This window comes from Canis aureus, chromosome 10, assembly GCF_053574225.1.
Source record: "Canis aureus isolate CA01 chromosome 10, VMU_Caureus_v.1.0, whole genome shotgun sequence".
Taxonomy (NCBI): Eukaryota; Metazoa; Chordata; class Mammalia; order Carnivora; family Canidae; genus Canis; species Canis aureus.
Window position 1 is genome coordinate 19,445,030 of NC_135620.1, and position 22,888 is coordinate 19,467,917.

General features: G+C 42.5%; 1 protein-coding gene across 1 annotated transcript; it reads left to right on the top strand.

Annotated features, from left to right (window-relative positions):
* The first annotated feature begins 3,103 nt into the window (after positions 1-3,103).
* ISOC1 (isochorismatase domain containing 1) lies at positions 3,104-21,115 on the top strand. Its single transcript, XM_077911533.1, has 5 exons — positions 3,104-3,448; positions 13,006-13,125; positions 13,274-13,477; positions 15,162-15,278; positions 19,967-21,115. Exons 1-5 carry the CDS (start codon positions 3,119-3,121, stop codon positions 20,111-20,113), a joined length of 918 nt encoding a protein of 305 aa, XP_077767659.1. The 5' UTR covers positions 3,104-3,118; the 3' UTR covers positions 20,114-21,115.
* Positions 21,116-22,888: the final 1,773 nt, after the last annotated feature.

The following is a 22,888-nucleotide window of genomic DNA, read 5'->3' on the forward strand; positions in this document are numbered from 1 at the left end:
CTTTTTAACCTCAAGTCTTGGTGGATCTGAAAGAAATCAAATCAGGGTGGGCTGTTCCACCTGTTTGGTTAGTTGATGGCCTATCAGAACAAGAGAAATTTCTGCTGCAGATAGCATGACTATGTTCCAAAACTGATCGTGTCTGGATTGTGGCTCTTGCTTTAGGGCTTGCCATCAACCTAATAGCACCTTTTTTACTATTGGTATTTCCAATACTATAGGATCTATTGGGTGATATGGCCTGGGTGGAATGTCCCAGCTGCACTGCTACCTGTATCTTATTTTATTTATTTTATTTTATTTTTTATTCATGAGAGACACACAGAGAAGAGAGAGAGGCAGAGATCCAGGCAGAGGGAGAAGCAGGCCCCATGCAGGGAGCCTAATGTGGGACTCGATCCCAGGACTCCAGGATCCAGCCCTGGGCCGAAGGCGGCGCTAAGCCGCTGAGCCACCTGGGCTGCCCTGCTACCTGTATCTACTGCAAAACCATTTCTATTACTGGGCCCCTTTCAAAGGTGGCAGCATTTCATATCACACAGAATGAGTCATAGCATTATTCTGGGTTGTGGAATACACTGTCTCTGTGATCTGAAGAGGTCTTCTGGGCACCGTGCTTCCTTCTTCATGATAGGAACTGCAAATAAAAGAAACGGTAATTTGTCCTGTACTTTGAAGAGTATGTCCTGGCATGTCCTAGGACACTGGATCCTAAAATTTTGCCAATGTTGTGCCCTTAAAACTTCTTGGAGTTTCTCTCTTCTGGAGTTCTTCTTTTCTACAAAGACCTTTCACAAATACTTTTTGTTCATCTTGTCTAATTGGCATGATGTCATCAATATAGTGGACACATTGTGATACTCTGCAGGATATCCATCCAGTTTATATCTCTCCAGAGTCTTGACAGAGGGAAAACCAGTTAACACAGTCTGGGATGAGAAAGGAAATGTATGGCCCATGTAGGAGGTACTCTAAACACACTGTGTTCAGTTTATCACTCCGCAGCTTTACCAGGGTGTTAAAACCTGTGTGTTGGTGAAGTGTTTCTCAACCGATAAACTTTTGTTCCACATCATTGGTCATGCACTCTCATAATCCAGTGTCACACATAATCTCTCAACTCTTCCTTTGGATTCTACTACCCCTTTCCATCCTTATTAGGCCCATTATATCTGTGGCCTAGTTTTGTTGTCACTTAAGGCTATGTTTTGGGCCTAAGTACCAGGAGAAAAAGTGGGGGTGAAATCCCGGGGGAGTTCATGTCTTGCTGAGGAAAAGCCTCTGCATTGTCTTTAAAGAAAAAGGAGGAACGTGTCATTAAGGAAGCTGAGGACTCATGATTTTGGGCATCATCAACCCCATCTCATGCCATGGTCCCATTTCCAACCAGGGCTCTGGCCTTGGCATAGAAAATATGCACTGTTTGAGTTTAACCTTTGGAGCTCTGCTACTCTTGACACTAAGTCCTAGTCTTGGTCTTCAGTGTTCCAGGTCTTACATGCCGCAGGAATTAAGAGCCTCTTTCAACACAACCAAGAAGAACTCTGGCTTTTGTATTTGGGTTTTAATTGCCTATCATCTTTTCCGTGTTGTTTTCTAGAGCATCAATGGAGTTTTTCGATTGTAACTCTTCTTAGCACAGATTTTCACATCTACCTATGGAAGACCTTGCAATGGGGAACATTTTGGGTCTGATGGGTTCAGATAATAAGAGTTTTAAATGGAATCTCTCAAAGTTTGAAGAGAAACCAGAAAACAGGCTATTTTTTAGTAGTTTGGGTACTAGTGAGCAATAAAGGCCAAATGGAGGTCTTAGCATTCATCACTTGAAAGAAGCAGTTCTCTACTGGGAGTAAATTTGCCCCCTGGGGGTTGTCTGGCAACGCCTGGAAACATTTTTGATTGTGAAGACTAGGGAGGAGGAACCAGGACTACTGGCATCTGCTGGGTAGAGGCCAAAGATGCTGCTAAACATCCGACAAATACACAAGACTGTCCCCTCTCCCTCGGCCACCCATGGGAAAGGAGTATGCTTTCCAAATGTCAACGATGCCAGCGGACAAGCCCTAGCTTAAAAGCTATTACATTCTAGGGATCCCTGGGTGGCGCAGCGGTTTGGCGCCTGCCTTTGGCCCAGGGCGCGATCCTGGAGACCCGGGATCGAATCCCACGTCGGGCTCCCGGTGCATGGAGCCTGCTTCTCCCTCTGCCTGTGTCTCTGCCTCTTTCTCTCTCTGTGACTATCATAAATAAATAAAAATTAAATAAAAAAAAAAAGCTATTACATTCTAGGAAGAGGAAACCCCTAATATATAAGACGTGTTTCCACTCATGAGCCTCTCTTGACCTAGGACCTGAGGTTAAGGAAACTTTGTTCACAGCGTCTGCTTCTCTAGTTCCGGCTAATTGTAGATCGTGGTCTACAGTGCTGTAAGGCAGATCACTTTATTTGAAGGTGATCCCTTTTGCGAACTTAACAGAAATGCTGAGTTTGACTATAAAGTCTCAAGTTCTACTCGTAAACCTCTTTATGTTGTGCAATTCCCAGTCCAAGTTCTCCCGGCAATCGGGTTGAGACACAGGGAGGCGAAGACCTCGAATTCACTACCAGGGACACTGTGTTCCCTGAGACTGAAAAAAATACGAGATTCTGAGCCTCGGATGACGCTCCTAAGGAAACATCACACTGTGCGGCTCTTCTCGGGATCTCTTCAGCCAGACCCACGGGCTTTGACCTCCCCGCCGCCGGCCTCCAGGAGGGCGGACGGAGCGTCTCCGCTCGCGGCCAACAGGTGACGCGCCCCGTCCGCCTCCGCCCGGCGGCCCGGCCTCCCCCAGCCCACAGCGCGCGTTCCAAGGTGGGCGGCGCGCGGGGTCGGGGGGGAGGGAGGGAGGGAGAGGGAGGGAGGGCGCCCCCCGCCGCCCAGCCAGGCCCCGGCCCCGCCGCCCGGCCCTCCGCCGCGGTCCGCCCTCCGCGGGGCGGGGAGGGCGCGCGAGCCGCGGCCGCCAGGGCCCGCCCCCTCACCTTCCCGGGCGGGCGGCGCGGGGAGGCGGGGCCGCGGCGGCCGGCCCTGTCTGCGCCCGGCTGGCCGCGGAGCTGGCAGACGCTCGGGGGAACATGGCGGCGGCGGAGCTGGCGGTCCCGGCGCTCGCGGGCGGCGGCGGCGGCGGCGGCGGCGGCGCGGGCTCGGGCGCGGGGGCGCCGTCGGGCACGGTCCCCGTGCTCTTCTGCTTCTCGGTCTTCGCGCGGCCCTCGTCCGTGCCGCACGGCGCGGGCTACGAGCTGCTCATCCAGAAGTTCCTCAGCCTGTACGGCGACCAGATCGACATGCACCGCAAATTCGTGGTGCAGCTCTTCGCCGAGGAGTGGGGCCAGTACGTGGACCTGCCCAAGGGCTTCGCGGTGAGCGAGCGCTGCAAGGTCCGCCTGGTGCCGCTACAGATCCAGGTGGGTCCCGCGGGAGGGCCGCGCGCCGCGCCGCTCCCGGCCCCGCCCCCGCCCCCGCCGCGCTCCTCAGGTGCCCCGCGCCGCCCTGGCGCCGGGCCCTGCGCGCCTCGCTGGCTCGCGAGGGCTGCGCGGCGGCCGCCGACCTCGGGGCGCGGCGCGGGGACCGGGCGGGCCGGGGGGTGCCTGGCCCCGAGGCGGGGGCGGGGGCGGGGCGGGGGCGAGAACGCCCCCACGTGTGTGGCCCCCGCCGCCCGCCGCCGCCCCGTGCGCGGGAGCGCGTGCGGCGGCCGGCGGAGCCCGAGGGCTGAGGGCCGGGCGCTGCCCGCCGTGGCGGTCGGTTGGGAGCGCGGCGGGGGGCGCTGAGGAGGTGCTGCGGCGCTTGGGCTCGGCGCGGGACCCGGGAGTCGTGCTTTCCGCCGGCGGAGACCCAAACTTGAGGATCCGGCCTTTCCCCGCGCTCGGCTCCCTGCGCCTCAGCCTCCCCGAGCCTGACGCGGAATAGCCCTCGGCGTCGCCTCTTCCTGGTCCCTGCCCCTGAGCCGCTGGAGGCCGACCTGGTCGCCCACGCTGAGAAAGTCCTTTGACTCCAGGCCGGAAGACCTCATTAATTACCCAACTTTGGCCAGACCACGGTTTTTCGATGGTGCCGGCTGAGAAAGTTGTTACACCTGAGGATTATTTTCTAGCTTTTTTAACTATACGTATTTTTAAAGTCGCGCAGCCCTGACCGTGCCGGCCTGTCTCCTGTCCCTTTTACGCTCAGAGGTTTCGCTGGCGGAGTTTTATTTTTGAAAAGAAGGAACATGAGGTACATATTTAGGTACTACACTGTTCATCGTTGCTTTTTTGTTTTGTTTTGTTTTAATTGAGAAACTGATAAGCCATTTCTTGGGAAGTCTAAACTGAAATGTGGGATTCAGACTTAGAAGGCATTTTGACATTCAGGTGTCATCCCCCCCCCCCCTTTTTTCCCTTTTTTCAGTGTCATTCTTAAGATTATTTCCCCCCCCCCCTTTTTTTTTTCCTAGCTGTTGTCAGCTAGCTGCAGAATTGATCTTGTTTCTTATCACCCCAGCACCCATGCCAGAAGCTTCTAAAGCAGGTACTTGTACCTGGATAAATTTCCAGTGTTCAGGGGACAAAGGCTCTGAGATTCTGCCATTTACCCCTGGGGGGATCCTAAAGGGATGATCTCAGATCCCCCTGAATTTGCCCTGCTATCCACACAGAGGATTGTGAGAATTGTGGTTGGTAGGTGTTTACTACCTCCCCCTTTTTATGTGTTTAAGAGTTTTCGTGGCTGACACCTCTCTGCAGCCTTCCTTGTCAGTGTATTTAGGTTATTGTTGCCAAAATACTCAAGAAGATGGATGCACCTTTGACAAATCCATTAATAAAGGCCAGAATCCACATTCAGACTGAGGAGGCCTGGAGCTGAACTGAGGGTACAGGCTTGAATGTGATGTGTTTTGTATATTGGTTGGGAGGGAGGGTGGGCCCTTACATAATAAGATGTTTGGCCAGACTAGCGACCCCTCTACCCCATGTCGGTAAGTCAGTTTTTCCCCCCAGGATCAGATTTTTTATTTTGAAAAATTCGGGGCCCAGGTCTGACAGCTCTTTTTAACGGAACATTCTAGAAATTCATAATGTGTATGACTCTACCTGAAATATCCTATACATTCTCAAAAGGCATTTTATAATTCCAGTCACTTGTGGCTTTTGAAATACTTTGCTTGGTATAGGATGTAACGTCATTTTTTTGGTGGTGATGTTTAAAATAATAATCACAATAGCACAACCTTGTTCCATCTTTTTAAAAAGGTTATTTATATCTCACTAAACAGCCCAAGAGTCCTTAAGCATCTGTTATATAATACTTCATGTATTTTAAGGTTTTTTTTTTTTTTTAAAGATTTTACTTATTTATTCATAAGAGACACAGAGAGAGAGAGAGAGAGAGAGGCAGAGACACAGGCAGAGGGAGAAGCAGGCTCCATGCAGGGAGCCCGACGTGGGACTCGATCCCAGGACTCCAGGATCAGGCCCTGGGCTGGAGGTAGACGCTAAACTGCTGAAGCCACCCAGGCTGCCCCTATTTTAAGGTTTTTAATAATATTTTTCTTTTATAGTCTCTCTTTCTAGTAATCATAATGCTTTGACTTCTTCAGCTGGGTGCCTCCTCTAGCCATATTCTCATTGTCATATATATATATTTATATATATATGTAGACACACATATGTGTATTTATGTGTGTATATACTCAGAAGTGAAAGGGAAGATAATCTTTTCATGAACATTTTATTACATTCTTTTGGAACATAACTGTTTTAACCCTGGGGACATGGACATTTTATGGCTAAATGAGATCATAGAGTTCATCACACAAACATTTGAGTGACAGCCTTAAGTGCCTGACACCATGAATACAAACAAGGATGAGACCCCATTCTTGTTCCTTACCTGATAACATAACCCTCATTTTGCAAAATAGCAGAACATACGGCAGATTGCCCAAGATTCCCTGGTAATGGTGGAGCCATCAGAGTTTGTGAGGGGCCTGACTGATAGCTGACTATAGCCTTCGTCTTCTCTTTTTATGCTTAATGAAAATATCAAGCAGAATGGAGAACAGGCCACAAACTTGAGCTTGTAATATTATTTGTTTTGCCTGGTGTTCATTGTTCTTTGGAATCAATGCCTGTCCCTTAGGAAGATTCAAGATGGCCCATCATTGAGGCCCTGCTGCTGGAGCCTGATAAGGCCCTTTCTCCCAGAGGCGGGGACAGAGAGCATAAGTTTGCCTACATGTAGTTCACTGTTTAAATAATGTAACTTGTTGTTTCCTTGAACATAGACTTTAGAGCCTCTAGGGGTCTGGCTCACATACTGTATATTCTAGAATATAGGGGAGTGACTCTGCTTTCATGCTTATCCTGACTGCTGCTGCTCTGACCTTATAAAATACCGTTGTTGCTTGAGCCGTACTGTCTGCACCCACCCATGGTTGGTTAACGGTTCTTCTGTGGAGATGATCTTTGAGACCCACGTTGTCAGCATTGGACTTTTGAGTGTCTTCTCTGAAATAATCTGTCACAGTGACCAAGTGTCTGCTGACAGCTCAGGTAGCTGAAGACAGCTTATGTTTCTTTCCAGTGTGGTTTGTGTCGTCTGCTTTGTCAGAATGCTCTAAGTCTGAGGCATTTTGAGACGCAGAGGAAGAAATGTAAATGAGAGGATTAAATGGTGGGAATTTAGGTCATTTTTATAACTTACGAGTTTTAATTTTTCCAGAGGTATTTCCCAAGTTTAGTGGAAGCAGTCAAGCCTGGAAACTCCTGTACATTTGATACCATACCATCACCAGTGTATTTTCCAGCTTGTTACCATGGAAGGCAGAGCCCAGACAGGAGAGAGGAAGAAGTGGACATGAGGAGGATGCCAGTGAGACCATTTTGCCTCTGTATGTAGGAGGGAAGGCTCTGGCAGCTTTGTGTGGGCCGAAGATAAGGGCTTCCCTGGGAAGGTTATTTTGACCTTTCCTGAGATGGTTAATTGGGAAGGGATTTGGCTCCAGCTTTCACTTTCTTGGAGGTTTATTACTACTATTATTATTTTTAACAGAGGGCATGGACATTTTCTAGCTAGAAGAGACCCCAGAGTTCATGGTGGAACAGGAGAGAAGACAGGGTTTGGAAAGAAGGAAAGGAAATCTGTACTCCCTTGGGCTTGCTGGTTTGGAGGTGGTGATTTCTGATTATGAAACCTTTACTGTGGGAGCACGTAGGCGGAGTAGATAGATAATAATGCTCAGAAACAGAATAGAGAAGCAGGCGGGACAGATCTCTGGGAGGTGAACAGTGTCAGGGCCCTGAGAGGAAACAGCTGGATCTAGAGGGATGTGGTCTGTCTTTCCCCAGTTGGTTCAGTGGGATTGTGTGTATGTCACTTCAAAAAAATTTAGCATTTAAGATTTTGGATTACTGCCCAAAGCATTGTATGCTTTTTACCCCTTGTGGAGGCTACCTGTAAATAAGCTATGTTTGAGAGTGGGAACTATGAATTTATTGATTGATGACATGAAGCTCGTTGAATCCTTGAAGTAGTCCTCTGAGGTAGAAACTGTTTTGCTGCTTTCTTACAGATAAGGAAGTGCTGTTTGAAAATGTTAATGATTTGTCTGATTTTATGTAATTGAATTTAGTGAAATTGAAATTTGGTCTCAAGATTCTAAGGCCCACAGTCCTGCTGTGTAGGGAGTCTCGTAACCCCCCGGGGGAGTTGCATCATAAACTTGTTTTAAGGGAGTCCGGATTGGAGCAAGGCCTTACTATAGCTGTGATAGCGACATTTCCTTGCAAACACATCCAAGTGAAATCATGATACCCCGTAGCCCCTCTGGACTCTCTCCCGAGCACATCGTGCCTATCTTGTGACTACACTAGACTACCACGGTTTTGAACACATCACAATTACAATTCCAAACCTTCATCATTCCCAAAAATACACGGTTTACTCACTGTAGTAGTTTACACTAGAAGGCTGCTATAACTAAGTATCACAAACTGAGTGGCTTATACAATAGAAGTCTATTTCCACACAGTTTGGGAGGCTAGCCATCAGGGTTGACTCTGAAGGAGAATCTCTTCCATGTTTCTTTCCTGGCTTTTGGTGGTTTGCTGGCAATCTTTGGCATTGCTTGGCTTATAGACCATCACCTTAATCACTGTTTTTGTGTTCCCAAGGTTTTCTCTGTCTAAATTTCCATTTTTTATAAGGATGTTAGTCTTGTTGGTTTAGACAAGACCACCCTGCTCCAATATGACTAGTCATATTAGTCATCCTGACTAATTATTTTTCAATGATTCTATTTCCAAATAAGGTCACTTTCTTAGGTGCTGGGGGTTAGGAATTCAACATATGAATTTTTTTTTTTTTTAAGATTTTATTTATTTATTCATGAGAGACACAGAGAGGCGGAGGCACAGGCAGAGGGAGAAGCAGGCTTCATGCAGGGAGTCCAGCGCGGGGCTCCATATCAGGACCCTGGGATCACGACTTCAACCACTGAGCCACCCAGGTGCCCCTCAACATATGAATTTTGAGGGATGCAATTCAACATATAACACTCACCATGAATTGCTTTTATGGAAGAACAGAACTGATGCAAGGGCCATCACTAGGCACGCCTCCCTGTATGTGCCTGTCCCGAGGAACCAGGGACACTTAGCAGAGGAGGGATAGTTTCCCTGCAGATGTACAGCCATTGTTAGAAAATGGTCAGAACCCATGTGGTAGTGGAGAGCGGAAAATACTGTCATGATAATGGTGATAACAGGACTTGGGGATGAAGTCTTTTGACTGTGAAGGTCACATTCCAGCTGTGGCATTTCTTAAGAAAGCAGACAATTTATACCTGAAATTGGTCTCTGGAACTCTCGCTTGAGGAAGCTATTGGCTCTGATCAGTTTTTTGTATCTAAATATTCATTGAAATAGGTTTGAATATGTGTGTGTGTATAGAGATATTTGTAGACATACAGATATATGACAGTGTGTATGTTTACACACATTTTTATATGTGATTTTTTTCATGCCTCTTGAATATGCATTGATTTGTAATTGCTGTATTTTACTTGTGACGGCATTTGGTCAAGTCCACTTTTTATTTGCTATCCTACAGTGAAAGCGTGTGTCTGAACAACATTTTTAGTTATCTACAAGGTTTTGATCTAGGAGAAATTCAGGAGTCAAATTAAGAAGTCTCCAGATTTCAGAGTCAGTGTGTAATTTAGCATAATTTAGCAACAACTTACTTGAATTCATGTGGATTTGGAGGGTTGATTGGGCATGGTTAGAGTTTTTCAGGGTTGTTTTTTGTTTTGTTTTATTTTATTTTCGTTTTTTCTCTTTTTTATTATAGCCTCAAAGCTTCCTTTCTGGCTCATCAATCATGCAGGTTATTCATACGGTTGCACATTTCCCCGCCAGCTACCAGCTACCATAGCATAGGGATCTCTCTCTCTCTCTCTCTCTCTCTTTTTTTTAAATAAGCTTTTAATTTTAGAGTAGTGTTAGACTTATAGCAGAGTTGCAGAGATAGCTCAGAGAATCCCTGCATGCTTGGATCTAGTTACCACCCCCCCCCACTGGTTAACATCTTACATTGCTGGGCACAGTGCTTGTCACAGCCAAGGAACCAACATGGGTACATAGTGATGCTCTGAGCTCTATACTTTATTCAGATTTCACTAGTTTTTCCTGAATGCCATTTTTCTCTTCCACAATCCATTCTTGAATACTAATTATGTTTAGTTGTCACGTCTTCCTCGGCTCCCCTGGGCAATGACAAGTTTTTCAGACTCGTATTGTTTTTGGTGACATTGACAGTTTTGAGTATTCGTCAGATATTTTGGTAGAATGTACCTCAGTTTTGGTTTATCTGATGTTTTTCTCATGCTTAAAATGGGGTCGTGGGATTTTGAGAGGCACATCGTGCAGGTCGTTCTCATCACCTTTTTTCAAGACTAACATGCTATCAGCATGACTTCAATGATTATCTCGGTTTTGATCACCTGACAGAGGCAGTGTCTGTCAGGTTTTTCCATAAGGTCATGCTACCCCTCTGTATTCTGCTTTGAGGAAGCAAATTACTTAGTGCAGGCCACATCCAAGGGGATGTAGGGCATTAAAGTCTGACTTACTGAGAGGAGGCTCTCTGGACATTTTTGATTCACTAAATTATAACCAATCATCTCCGCACAAAAACATGCCTTCCCACATTATCTCTCTGGTTTTTCTCTGTTAGAGTTCCTATACTGGAAGAGTTTTGCAAGGTGGTGAGGATTTAATGGCTGCATTTTCTGATGTTCTCAGTCTGTGTCTACTATGACATGGGTCTTATGTGGCCCCCTGCCCAGAGCAGCAGACCTCATAGCTGAAAGGAGGTAGGAAGCACCAGGTAACAAAAAACCCAGGAGATGACAACTCTCAATATTTAGGATTTCTGGGTAGGTAAGACTTTATTCCTTTACTCAATATTGAATATTTTGATCATTTTAATATTGGTGGTCCTGAAGTATTATATAATTTAACATTTTCTTAGTGAGTGTGGTAAAGTGATATTGTCTCAATTTCTAAGTTACAAATATATATATAACATATATGTTACATACATATATATACGATATATACGATATATATATATATATATATATATCATACACACACACACACACACACACTCCTCCAGTAGAAGTCTAGATGTGGAACTAGTTGAGTTTTGACCTGATCTGCTTTTATTGCATTTTGAGTCTCTTCTCTGTCATCTATCATTTCTTGCTGATACCAGTTTACCTATATCCAGCAGCTTCCTTTCTGATTTGCTCTTTATGACCTTCTGTGAATTTAGAGTCTGGACGACTAAACTTGTTAGGAATACATACTACAGAGGCTGTCCGTTATCTGAGACGAGATCTGCAAGCTGGAGATATAGCAGTTCTGAGCTCTGAGTGTGATAATGTGAGGCCATCCAGCACACTTAGGCCCCTCCCAGTTTACTTTGCCTGCTTACTGCGTTCACTGCCCTGGAATGGTGAGAATGGCCGACTTGCATTGCTATCATTTCAAACAGACCAGTTGCAGGTAAACTGCATTTTCTCATGTGCCCTAAACATGTTGTGGGTGACTAGGGACCCATTTAGACTTTGAACGCTTTGATCCAGAATTTAATTTTTCCTGAGAATTTAAAATACATAGTCATAAAGAGTGATTGGTTTTTAAAATTGTGTCCTAATTACTTATATATACATCATACTGCTTCGGAAAATGATACTTACATTAAACATTCAAGAAAGCAAACAGTTAAAGATAGACTATGGAATTTAAGATGCTTGAATATTTATTTTAACCATACTTTATTGGCAAAATAGGAAAACTCTATACATAGTGTTAGAATTACAAATGGCACTCCCATTCTGCCATGAACTTGGTGTTGCATGTCTAAACACCAAAGGGAAACTGATGCCAGAGTTCCTCAGACCATATCGCTAATGAAGTACAAACTCACTAGAAGGATAAAAGAGTCTTTTTAATGATTCACTTAATTCCTGTGGTAATTGTTTCCTGAGAGTACAACCTGTGCAGTGGTAGGGTCTGCAGGGAAGGTCTTGGGCCAGGCTGGTGTGGGGAAGCCACCACCATATAACTGGGACACAGTTTTCTCTAGAAAGTTATTAACAGCTATTATCCATGGGTGGATTTAGGGCAAAACAGCATAATTAGAGAGGGGACTCTAAGGACTGGTTAATTAGTAATAGGAGGGAATGGGTTCTTTAGGACGGGACTGCTTCCTTTACAGTGCTTTCTGAAATTTGAGAAGGTAGGAAGAAAAGCCTCCTGGACCTTTAAGAATCCATGAATGACATTAAATTTTTAACATTCACCAGTGGTTTTCATTCTTTTGTAGATCCATACTGGGCTCAAGTTGTTAGAGTAGACCAACGATGGAATTAATGTAAAGCTGGGTAATCTAATACCTGTTTTGTTTTGTTTTTTAAGATTTTATTTATTTATTCATGAGACACACAGAGAGGGGAGTGGGGGGTGGGGCCCAGACAGAAGCAGGCTCCATTCAGGGAGCCGGACGCGGGACTTGATCCCGGGTCTCCAGGATCAGGCCCTGGGCTGAGGGCAGCGCTAAACTGCTGAGACACCCGGGCTGCCCTAATACCTGTTTTTTAACCTTAATTCATTTATTTTCCTAATTGTGATGAATATGTTTAAGAATACAGATGTCAAATTTAGGTCTGTCCGTTGAACACTGGTGATGTGCTTGGCATCATTTCATTGCACTTCTTTTTTGTACTCTGAGATGTTATTCCTGAGAACAGCATCTTAATATTTCTGTTTTGATGACAGCAGCAATTCTTGATTGGTTTCTGTTCATCAAACTTAAGTTGTTTACTATCATAACATTTTTTTCTAATTATAAAAGCAATGCATATTTTTAAATGACATTTGGGAAGGGTTTTAAAATAGCATTTGGAGAAGGTAAGAAAAGTATAAAGTATAAAGAAAAAATATTACCAAGACTCATAACTGTCTAACTACTTGTTAATACTTTCATGTATTTGCTTTTACCTTCTGTTTATATTTTTACATGATTGAGATACTATTGAATTGTGCTCTCTTTTTAAAATTAGATCATAAGCATTTCTTTATAGATGGTTCAAATATTTTGAAAACTTATTTGCTTGTTATTCTAATTCTCTAAAAAATGTTTTATCCTGGGAATGTGTTAAAATTTGTGGAGTCATTTCTGTATTATTGGTTCTTGGTTTATTTCTAATTTTCACTATTAAAAGCAATCAGTCAGCATCTTTGTGGATAATTTTTTTTCTTTTTGTAATTTGGATCGCTTCTTTTGGATAATAGTTGTAGAAATTGACTTACTGGGTCAAACAGTAGGAACACTTTTCTCCTTTATTGACCTCCACTGAAAATAAATGTTGTTGTATAACGAGTGTGAAATCATTCTTTTTTCTTTTTTTCCTCAGCTCACCACCCTGGGAAATCTTACGCCTTCAAGCACTGTGTTTTTCTGCTGTGATATGCAGGAACGATTCAGACCAGCCATCAAATATTTTGGCGATATTATTAGTGTGGGACAAAGATTGGTATGTTTGCGTGTTTATTTTTTCCAATTCCCTGAAGCATGATAATGCATTTATGTGTGTGTGTGTGTGTATACATATATACACACACACACACACAAATATGTATTTTGCTAATTATCTTTGTTTTTTGTTTATTTGTTTCTTCCAGTTACAAGGGGCTCGAATGTTAGGAATTCCAGTTATTGTAACAGAACAGTACCCGAAAGGTCTTGGAAGCACTGTTCAAGAAATTGATTTAACAGGTGTAAAACTGGTACTTCCAAAGACCAAGTTTTCAATGGTAATACCAGAAGTAGAAGCAGCATTAGCCGAGATTCCTGGAGTCAGGAGTGTTGTGTTATTTGGAGTAGAAGTAAGTGCCATTTGTTATGTGTGGGATACAATATCATTTGTGGAAAACCTGGTATTTTGACAGTGCGATTTTACAGATTAGACTAGTAATGATGAAAAACATCCACCCTTTATTAAATGTTGACTGTTTGCATGGCAATGGTCTGTATCCATTCATTCAACATTCCCAGTAACTTTCTGAGCCAATTAAGTACTTTTTTCTCCCCCATTGTTAAAGATGAGGAAACTAAAATGTAGATGCTATACAAATTTGCTTAGGTTCATGTAGCTGGTTAAGGGATGGAGTTGGATTTTAATCTAGGTTGGTTGGTTCTTGGGCCTTTGCTTTTAACTACTCTACTACTTTTGGGGCACATTTTCATCAGAGGCTGTATTTTTATTTGTGTTGTATGATTTCACCTTGGTCGTATTTTTGCTGTAGAAGAACTTTAGAAGTTGTGTAGTTCATTGGCCTTTATGCCTGAATCATGTACCTTTTATTTTTTTTATTTTTTATTTTTTTCATGTACCTTTTAAAGGAAAAAATACAGATTCCTAATGCTGATAAAAATGACTGATTGTTTGATCTGTTTTTTTTTTGCATATGTATGAACAGAACATACGTATTTATTCATAGTATTTAAACAGCTGTTGAGTCAGATATAAAGATTTAAAGATTATGAAAAAAACTATAAAACCAATGATATCCAAAAGTATTAATTTAATATACCTATGATGTGTTAATGGTGGTTTTTATATAGTTGATTTTAAGAGTAGAAAGATACAGCCTTAGGTTTAGATGTGTGTGAAATATTTTTGTATTTTGGCTTCAATAATGACAATATAGAGGAAGACTTTATAGAAATATATCATGCCAAATGTTGTTGACTTTGGCACTTTTTTTTGCTGATTCATCATTATCAGACCTCATGCCTAATCAAAATCATCTTTGAACAGTCCTGCAGTGCCAGTTTTAATGACACGTCAGTTGATAATTCTCCAAAGTTCACTCGTCATGTGCACATAAGGTTGGCATCCTGGTATTGAAATGTAATTATTCATTGCTTGTATAAAGAAGCTGTTGTTGGGGCATAGTTTTGCTCAATATTCTCTGCTAATGAATTGTTACAAGTTAGTACCTACTAAGATGGAATATATATATAATACATCTGCTTGTGCTGTATACTGGATATTTTTTGCCTTTGTCACATATTATTTTTAACTTGGCCTACCTTTCCTACTGGGTATCTTGTACCAACGTAGTTTTTCTACTTGTTTCTCAGTCTGCAATATTGCTGACTCATTCTTTGTTAGGTACTCAGAGTGAGTTCAGTGAGTTCAGAAATAAACCTAACCACGAGTGGCATCAGAACAGCGTGGTAGTAGTTAGCCATATGAAGGTCATCCAGATGACAGATGAAAATCTTAAAAAAAAAAAAAAAGATCCTTACAGCGCTCTGAGTTGTTTAAGGATTTTAGGATGAGGAAGCTTGATGTAATCCAACTCCTGACTTCACAGTGAGGAAACGAAAGCTTAAGACACTTTATTTTCAAGATCACCTAGCAAGTTAGAGGCAAAACTAGGTGTAGGACAAGGTCTCTTAAGAACTCTAGTACTTTTTCTGCTTTATCACGTTATCATGTTGTTACACGTTTATAAATTGCGTCACTGCAATGTTACATAGGATTTTTAATTTTCCTACTAGACTCATGTGTGCATCCAACAAACAGCTTTGGAGCTAGTTGGCCGAGGTATTGAGGTTCATATTGTTGCTGATGCCACCTCATCGAGAAGCATGATGGACCGGATGTTTGCTCTTGAGGTAATTGTCCTGCTTGAAAAGAAATAATTTATCAACTTCTCCGAATTAATTTGAAGAACAATGAATACTTCATAGCAGTCAAAGATTTACATCTTCAATTTGAGCTGCGTCTGATGCTATTGGACTCATCAACTTCCAGAGTCGTGATTTTGTGCTGACTGACCTTTGAGATCTTGCCACTATATTCTGTTTTATATCTTCTGTCTCCTTACTCCTTAGATCTAGATCTCTGGTGACACCAAAAGCTCTTGAATATCTTTCCTCATAGCATTGCTATAGTTTGATGTCTTGAATATCTTTCCTCATAGCATTGCTATAGTTTGATGTACGAGCTTCTAAAAGGTATTCTAGTAATACGAACTTCTAAGAGGTATTCTAGTAAGCTTAGTCTGAACCATTGAGAGATTTGCAAATTAGAAAAGCCCACCTAGATTTAAATCAGCCCAGCCCTAGGGCGTGGTGGGCCTAAACTTGGTTCAGCCTCTATTAGGTTTCCTTAGACTTGAATTCTGGGCATAGGAGGTATATCAGTGCCTCTGGACACCACTCACACATAGTGTTTCTTGGCCATCTGCCCCAGAAGATCAGGGTGGTTCATAGTTAGGGAATCAGAGATGTTTTGCCAGTGTTGCCTAACAGTTCTCTTTCATAAGCATTTTCTCTTTCAAGACTGTTGAAAAGCAAACTACCATATCATATAATCCTTTGAAACAGTCATTCCATGTTGTGGATGGTTCTCTTTCTCACGTTTAATTCTAGTTCTGTAGTAATTTTAGAGTAATGTCCATGTGGGTTGAGTTGGGAAGTGTTTTAACTCCTTTTTATTGAGAATGGGAAACACAAATTTTGTTGTTGTTGAGATCCTCCAGTGTTCTGCCCAAGCTGGCCTTTGAACCACTTTCTCTGTTGGATTGCAAAGCCATTTCTTTAGCCCAGAGTGTTCCCAAGGGTGTTGAGGTAGGGCAAATGAGAGAGCCAAAGGGAAGAAAGGAGAAAAGTCATAGAAGAGAGCTGATGCAGAAGGAAGTGGGGACTTGGCAGCAGGCAGTTTCTTTAAGGCGCTGGTTGGCCCATCCCTTCTCTAGTAAGGCTAAGGTCCAGAACATGAAGTGTTTCCACAGAAGTGGAAAACTAAAAACTTCCAGTCATCACCATCATTATCATCACATTTTGCTTATAAAGAAATTGCTAGGACTTTTGTCCTCCATTCAAATACTTTTTTGAGACATGTCTTTATTATGGCATTTATTGCACAAAATTATGATTGTTGGCAATTTTGTCTTATAAGGCTGGGAATAAAAATGTGGTCAACCTATTTACCACTTGAAGCTCATTGAGAAGTAGTCTAATCTCAGTGGTCAGGAGTCCAGACACTGGTCTGGATGCAAGTTCTGGTGTTTTGTAAATCTGTGTTCAAAGACAAGTTATCTAGTTAATACATGTGCCTCAGATTTCTTACTGGGAAAGTGGAAAAGCCACGACATGGGAGGATTTGGTGAGGATTAAATGAGGTAATGTGTTGACGGCACTTAGGGTGGCATCTGACACAGTAAACACTCAAATGTTAGCTGCTTCATTCATTTTCTTTAAAAAAAAAAAAAAAATATATATGTATATATATATATAAGTTCGATTTGCCAACATGTAGTATAACAACCAGTGCTCATCCTGTCAAGTGCCCCCCTCAGCGCCCATCACCCAGTCACCCCAATGCGGCATTCATTTTTATTGTGATGATTGTTTGTTGCTGTGTCCATAAGGTTAGTCTTATTTGAAATATAGAAGCATTATATCAGCTTCTAACCACCTGGCAGGGACCAGTCTTGAGAAGTTCTCAGGAGCATATGGTCTGGGTGACTTCAGAAGAAGCACAGCAAACCAGCATTTCCTTGGGCTCAAGAGTGGAGGTTGAAAAGTAAAAAAAAAAAAAAAACAGGTCAGGATGATGGGGGAGGCAGGCCACATTTCACATTTTTTTCTTAGTCTTAATTTTATATGGAGGTGTTGTAGTTTGTACCTAATTTATTAGGAGAAATGTTAGTTTTTCTCCTTTAACTGTAGGACTGTGAAAATTAAAGAGCAACCCGGCCAGCTCCCCTTCTCTGTTCCTTTGGAACACAAGTACTTAAGGAATTCCTGAGACTACCCTTACTGCCTGTTGAGATTATTACACTACTAAGATTTATAGTTACTGTTATTGAAACTTCTGTGCCAGGGTTTGTAGTGTGTGCTTTCTTCAACAGAATATTTTGAGCACTGACCATTTGTCAGGCATTGTTTCTTTCAACTAATAATTGTAGAGGAAATGCAGAATAAAACAGATGAAACCCTCTCTGGAACTTGATACCCTTGGCCTTGCACGCCGGGTTGTTTACGTTGGTTGGAAATTTACTGGGCTTAGTTCCCCCTCCCCCTGCCCTCTCTGAAGCTGCCATGGCTTTGTGCCCTTGCATTTTGAGTGTGTGGGTCAGAATAACTTTTCTTTCGGCCTTGTTGGAGTGGTTTTGTCAGTGTAGGGGATGAATTTTGGAAGCCAGTGAAGACCTGTGTGTGTTAACAAGCCACAGTTTGGAGCTTCCGCCCCATTTTCATCCAGGAAAGAGTTTGGGACCAGGACTGTGGGCGTCCTCTTAGCAACGGTTGGTGTGTACAAACCTACCGTGTGTGCAGAAGATGCCTCTTTTTCTTTCTGCTCAGGCTCCTATCAGTGTGGGGCAGGCAGGCCTGCAGGAAGGCCTGGTAGTCTCTTCTAAAAACTTTGCCTGTTGCTGAGCCACGCCTTCCGCTAACATACATTCTTGGCTTGATTTTTGTTTGTTTGTTTGAAATCCAGTCAGTCGTGGCGGCCATCCTTCCATCTTGAAGCTACATAATACTGTGTGGGTGTCCGTTGACGAAGGTGTATTTCTGTGCCTCAGGCATATAGCCTGCTTCTGCCAGGGTGACCTGACTGTAGCACCGAGGGTCAGCGGAGCCCTTGGGAAAGCTGTTTTTTTCAGGGGTCGTCTGATTTCTTCCTCAAACCAAAGAACAGTTCTCTGCCCTTCCTGCCTTGCTGAGGAGCTAGCGAGATGAGCGGGAACTGACCTCTGGTGGCACTCTTGCCCTGTACAGAGTGCTTTCACAGACTGCAGGTGTGTGACTAAGACTCAGAGTGAGTTACCGAACGTCCCCCGGTTGGACCAGGCGCGGTGATAAAGGCCCGGCAGGGCTTGCCGCTGCTGAGGGTGCAGGCGGCATTTGAAGACACTGACCTGGCTCACCGGCATCTCCTCTTAGGTTTGTCCCGGCTCCTCTCTGAGAAGCCGGCCCTGCCCCAGTCCTGGAGATCTCTAAGGGTTTTTACAGGATAGTCAGAAGTGGACCTAAAGGAGGAGGAATTTAGTTTCCCGAAGTCTTTAAAAAACTCACTGTCGGGTATTTGTCCCACCATAACTGGTACTAGCACGCTTGCTTCTTTCCTTCCTCTTCCCTACGTAATTCTTTTTTGTCTTTTCTTGAGTGTGCTGCTCATCTGCTCGGCATGCTCATCTGCATGGGCTGTCCAGGTCTGAGCTGGCTTTCTGAGAAGTAGGCTGTGGCTTCTCCCTTTTGCCTCCTTTCTGGCAAAAAGGAAGAGTTTGTGCTGCCTGTGGGAGGGTCAGGCCCCCGTGCACCTGCATGCGGCTGAGGGCTTGACCTTCACTGTCTGAGGATATCCTGGCTCCTCTCCTGACTCCTTCTCTATGAGGAGTGACTGATCTGGGTCTTTTCCTCTGACCTTTGTAGGAATTGTTTCTAACCAACTGTCTTCCGTGGTTCTTACAGTAGGTGGTTCTTGGGACAGCAGTCAGCCAGTTTTCTTTGATAATAAAGACATCCAGAAAATATATCTCCACTCCAGAATTCTCTCCTATTCCCTTCTCCACTCCTCTCTCACTTGGTCTTGACTTTGTCTTCTCTTCTTTGCCTTTCTCTTTCCCTCCTTCCCTCCTTGAGATTTTTTTTTTAAAGATTTTATTTATTTATTCATGAGAGATAGAGGCAGAGACACACAGAGGGAGAAGCAGGCTCCCTGTGGGGAGCCCGATGTGGGACTCGATCCCTGGGCTCTGGGATCACGACCTGAGCCAAAGGCAGACGCTCAACCAACTGAGCCATCCTTTGAGATTTCTGTCCTTGGCTCTTTACTACAATTCCACTGGGGCACTTCGGCAAGGACTTTCTTTGAGCTGCTAGCAAAACGTTAAATTTTATACTCTTGTTTAGTGATCCTGAGGTTTATGATGGTGGCAGCAGCGGTGGTTCTATTATCAGCCCAGGGGCACATTCTTACATATATGAGGCTCCACCACCAGGCATTTCTTTTTTATGGGAAGGACATACATTGTTGTATGCAAGATGTTTGGAGACAGAAAAAAATTAAATATTGTTTTACATTCATAGTCTTGATTTCCCTTTGTCTCTGGCACATAAAATTCATATTAACTCCATCTTTGCTTGTTCCTAGTCCATATTACTAATACTGAGAATAAGCATAGTGGGTTTATGGTGTGACTAGTTTGAAATCTATCCCCATCACTTGATCATATGGCTAAAGACACTAATAGAGGACACTAATTACTGTGTCCCGCCATAGCTTTTGTTGTTATACAGTGTTCATTGTCATGCTCATTTCTTGATTTGTCCTTTTTTTTTTTTTTTTTAAGCGTCTTGCTCGAACTGGGATCATAGTGACTACAAGTGAAGCTGTTCTGCTACAACTGGTTGCAGATAAAGACCATCCAAAATTCAAGGAAATTCAGAATTTAATTAAGGCGAGTGCTCCAGAGTCAGGTCTGCTTTCCAAAGTATAAGGACATTTGAAGGACTGGTATGCTACTACTCACCATCAGGTGACAGAACTGTAAGCCCAGACAAGCTCTTGTCTCTGCTAGAATTAAAATGTTAAAGTCAAAACTTGGCTCCTTTTTTGCGCCTCTTAGTCAAACATAACCAGTTAGACCATTTGGGTACCAGCATTTAGTTACAAATGTCAAAGGCTTCAGGTGCTGCTTTCTTTCTTCTTTTCTTGTTGTTGTTAATGTGCTTTTATTTATTAAGAAAAAAATTATAATGGAGGTGCCTGTTTTGTCTATACTGTATCCACTGATTATTATTTTTTAAAGTGAATACTCTTGTGAAGTTTTCTTTAATTGTGCAGCATAAAGAAAAAAAATGTGATAATGGTTTGGCTTTTGTATTATTGTTAAACAATCTGTTGTTGTATGGATTCAGTGCTTTTACTTTATAGGTAGATTGAAATAGGATTATTAGGTGAGAATTTAAAACAAGCCTGTGGATCATGCTACTCCCGTTCCTTTTACAGTGCCGTCAACTCACTTGGGTGAGTTGCATTGATCTAACCAAACTTACTTATATTGAGTAATTATATATCTTTGATTATGCTAATTTTCTTATTCTAATTGTTACCACTAATTCTCTGTTACTGTTCTTTTTTTTTTTTTTTTAGTAGAATCTTTTACTTAGAAACGTTCATGGGGCCATTCTTTGTTTTAATTTGGCAGACAGAATGGTTTGCAATATTACATGATTATTGGAGAGCTGTTTTAAGATTTTTGACTTGGGCTGAATGTATTTACAACAATGTTGAATACGTCTTCTAATATGCACAAGATTCAGCGGAGAGTTACAGGCTGCATAAAATGGAGTTTTCAGATGTCCATATTCTTACTTGGTATTTTCTCTACCTACCCTGCAGATACTATAGTTAATGCAAAGGCTTGAGTAATGATTTGGTAATATTAATTTTGTAGTTATTGCTACCCCTCAATAAATTTATTTTCATTAAAAACTTATTAGAGAGTTTTAAAACTTTTTTTTATATTATGTGAAATATGGAACATTGCTGTCTTTTATATTAAAGTAATTAAAGAAAATGTATTATGTGAATGAAATTATTTTGTCCCCCACAACATGGCTCTGTGGGTACTATGCTAGGAATTCTAATGTTTGTTTAAAGGTATAAAACTTTAAAACTTTTGACATTTAAAATCTCTCAAACAAATGGAATTTTCAAAGGAAAATCCTTTGCAGGTGGGGTAAGTGGATTTTACTGAAGGGCTTTTTCATTATTTAAAAGTAGTAGAAATATTTATATCTTTCATCATGCTTAACAAATAGCAACCAGCAGTCTTTTTGTGGGTGCGGTTGAGTATTTTTTTCCCCCAGCAAACGTGGGTGTCAAAAAAGAAGCATCAAAGATTTCTCCACATTTTAAAATAGTTTTTAATAACTTTAGCCTAGTGCTTCTCAAACTTATAATATGAATACGGCTCACCTGGGGATCTCCTTAAAATACTGATGCATGACATTTTGCATTTCCAAATAAAAGGCTAATTTGCACTGGGGCTGCTCAGAAGGGACCAGATTTTGAGTAGCAAGGATTTAACTAACAGCACCTGTTTCCCTCCCCTGCATCCATGCCCATGGATTCTCATGAAATACCACCGCAGTAAAGCCTTGTCAGAGCTGAAACCAATTTCCTGACCCCCAAGGCAGCTTCCTATGACTACCATAAGAAATTACCTACTGGCTCAGCACAACACAAACTTATTATCTTACATAGTTTTGTAGGTTACAAGCCTAAAATGGGCATCCCTGAGCTAAAATCCATCTTTCCTACTAGATTGACAGCTCTTTGAAAGCAGGACCTGTGCAGTTTCTATACTTATTCCGGAAATACGTTTTGAGAACCTACTAAGTTCTAAACATTGTGCTATGTGCTGAGGATAAAAAGATGTTAGGAGGAAACTTCTGCTCTGGTACAAAGTCAGATATATTAGAACTTCTCAGTAAATGTAAATTGAAATAGGTTATGTCAAAAGTTCAGGAATGCCAATATACCAGAGTTGAGAGGAGTATAATTAGAATTCTGGCTTCTCCCTTCTTTTTTCACAGATCATGAAAAGCAAGGTGACATGGCCTTGTTATGAGAAGAATGAATTGATTTTAATATATTAGGCTTTGAATTTGGAAGTGCCTACAGTTTTGTAGGATAACAGTATTCGTTTAACTGATATAAATTAAGAAGTTGAGAACTGAAGCAGAAGAGTAGTCCAGTGTTGAAGGGGTTTGGAACAGGATTAAGATGCTTCTTTTATTGAAATGTAAAAACATATGCAGAACATTAAAATGTAATAAAAGTGGGGCACCTGGGTGGCTCAGTAGCTGAGCGGCTGCCTTTGGCTCAGGTTCTTAACCCCCGGGTCCTGGGATGGAGTCCTGCATTGGACTCCCCATAGGGAGCCTGCTTCTCCCCCTGCCTATGTCTTTGCCTCTGTGTCTCTCATAAGTAAATAAAATCTTAAAAAAAAAAAAATAAAGGTGATAACTTAGTCCAGCCAGGAAACTGAATACCCTGTTAAAAAACATTTAAATATCACATTTCTCAATTTGGATTATTTTACCTTTTTACAGATTGATGTTTGGATAAATATGAGTAGAACTGGCTGGAACTTTAAAGATCATGATCTCAAAGGTGCATTTCAGCTCTAAAATTCTAAAACGGTTTTATGTTACAAATGCAGCCAGTGAGACCCAGAGATAAATGCCTTTTCCAAATAGGCATG

What these genes read in the sequence shown, in the direction of transcription:
- ISOC1 (XM_077911533.1), top strand. Translation starts at nt 3,119, where the DNA reads ATGGCGGCGGCGGAGCTGGCGGTCCCGGCGCTCGCGGGCGGCGGCGGC. An exon ending in TGGTGCCGCTACAGATCCAG is followed by an intron (nt 3,449 to 13,005) that starts GTGGGTCCCGCG and finishes TTTTTTCCTCAG; the next exon opens with CTCACCACCCTGGGAAATCT. An exon ending in ACCGGATGTTTGCTCTTGAG is followed by an intron (nt 15,279 to 19,966) that starts GTAATTGTCCTG and finishes TTTTTTTTTAAG; the next exon opens with CGTCTTGCTCGAACTGGGAT.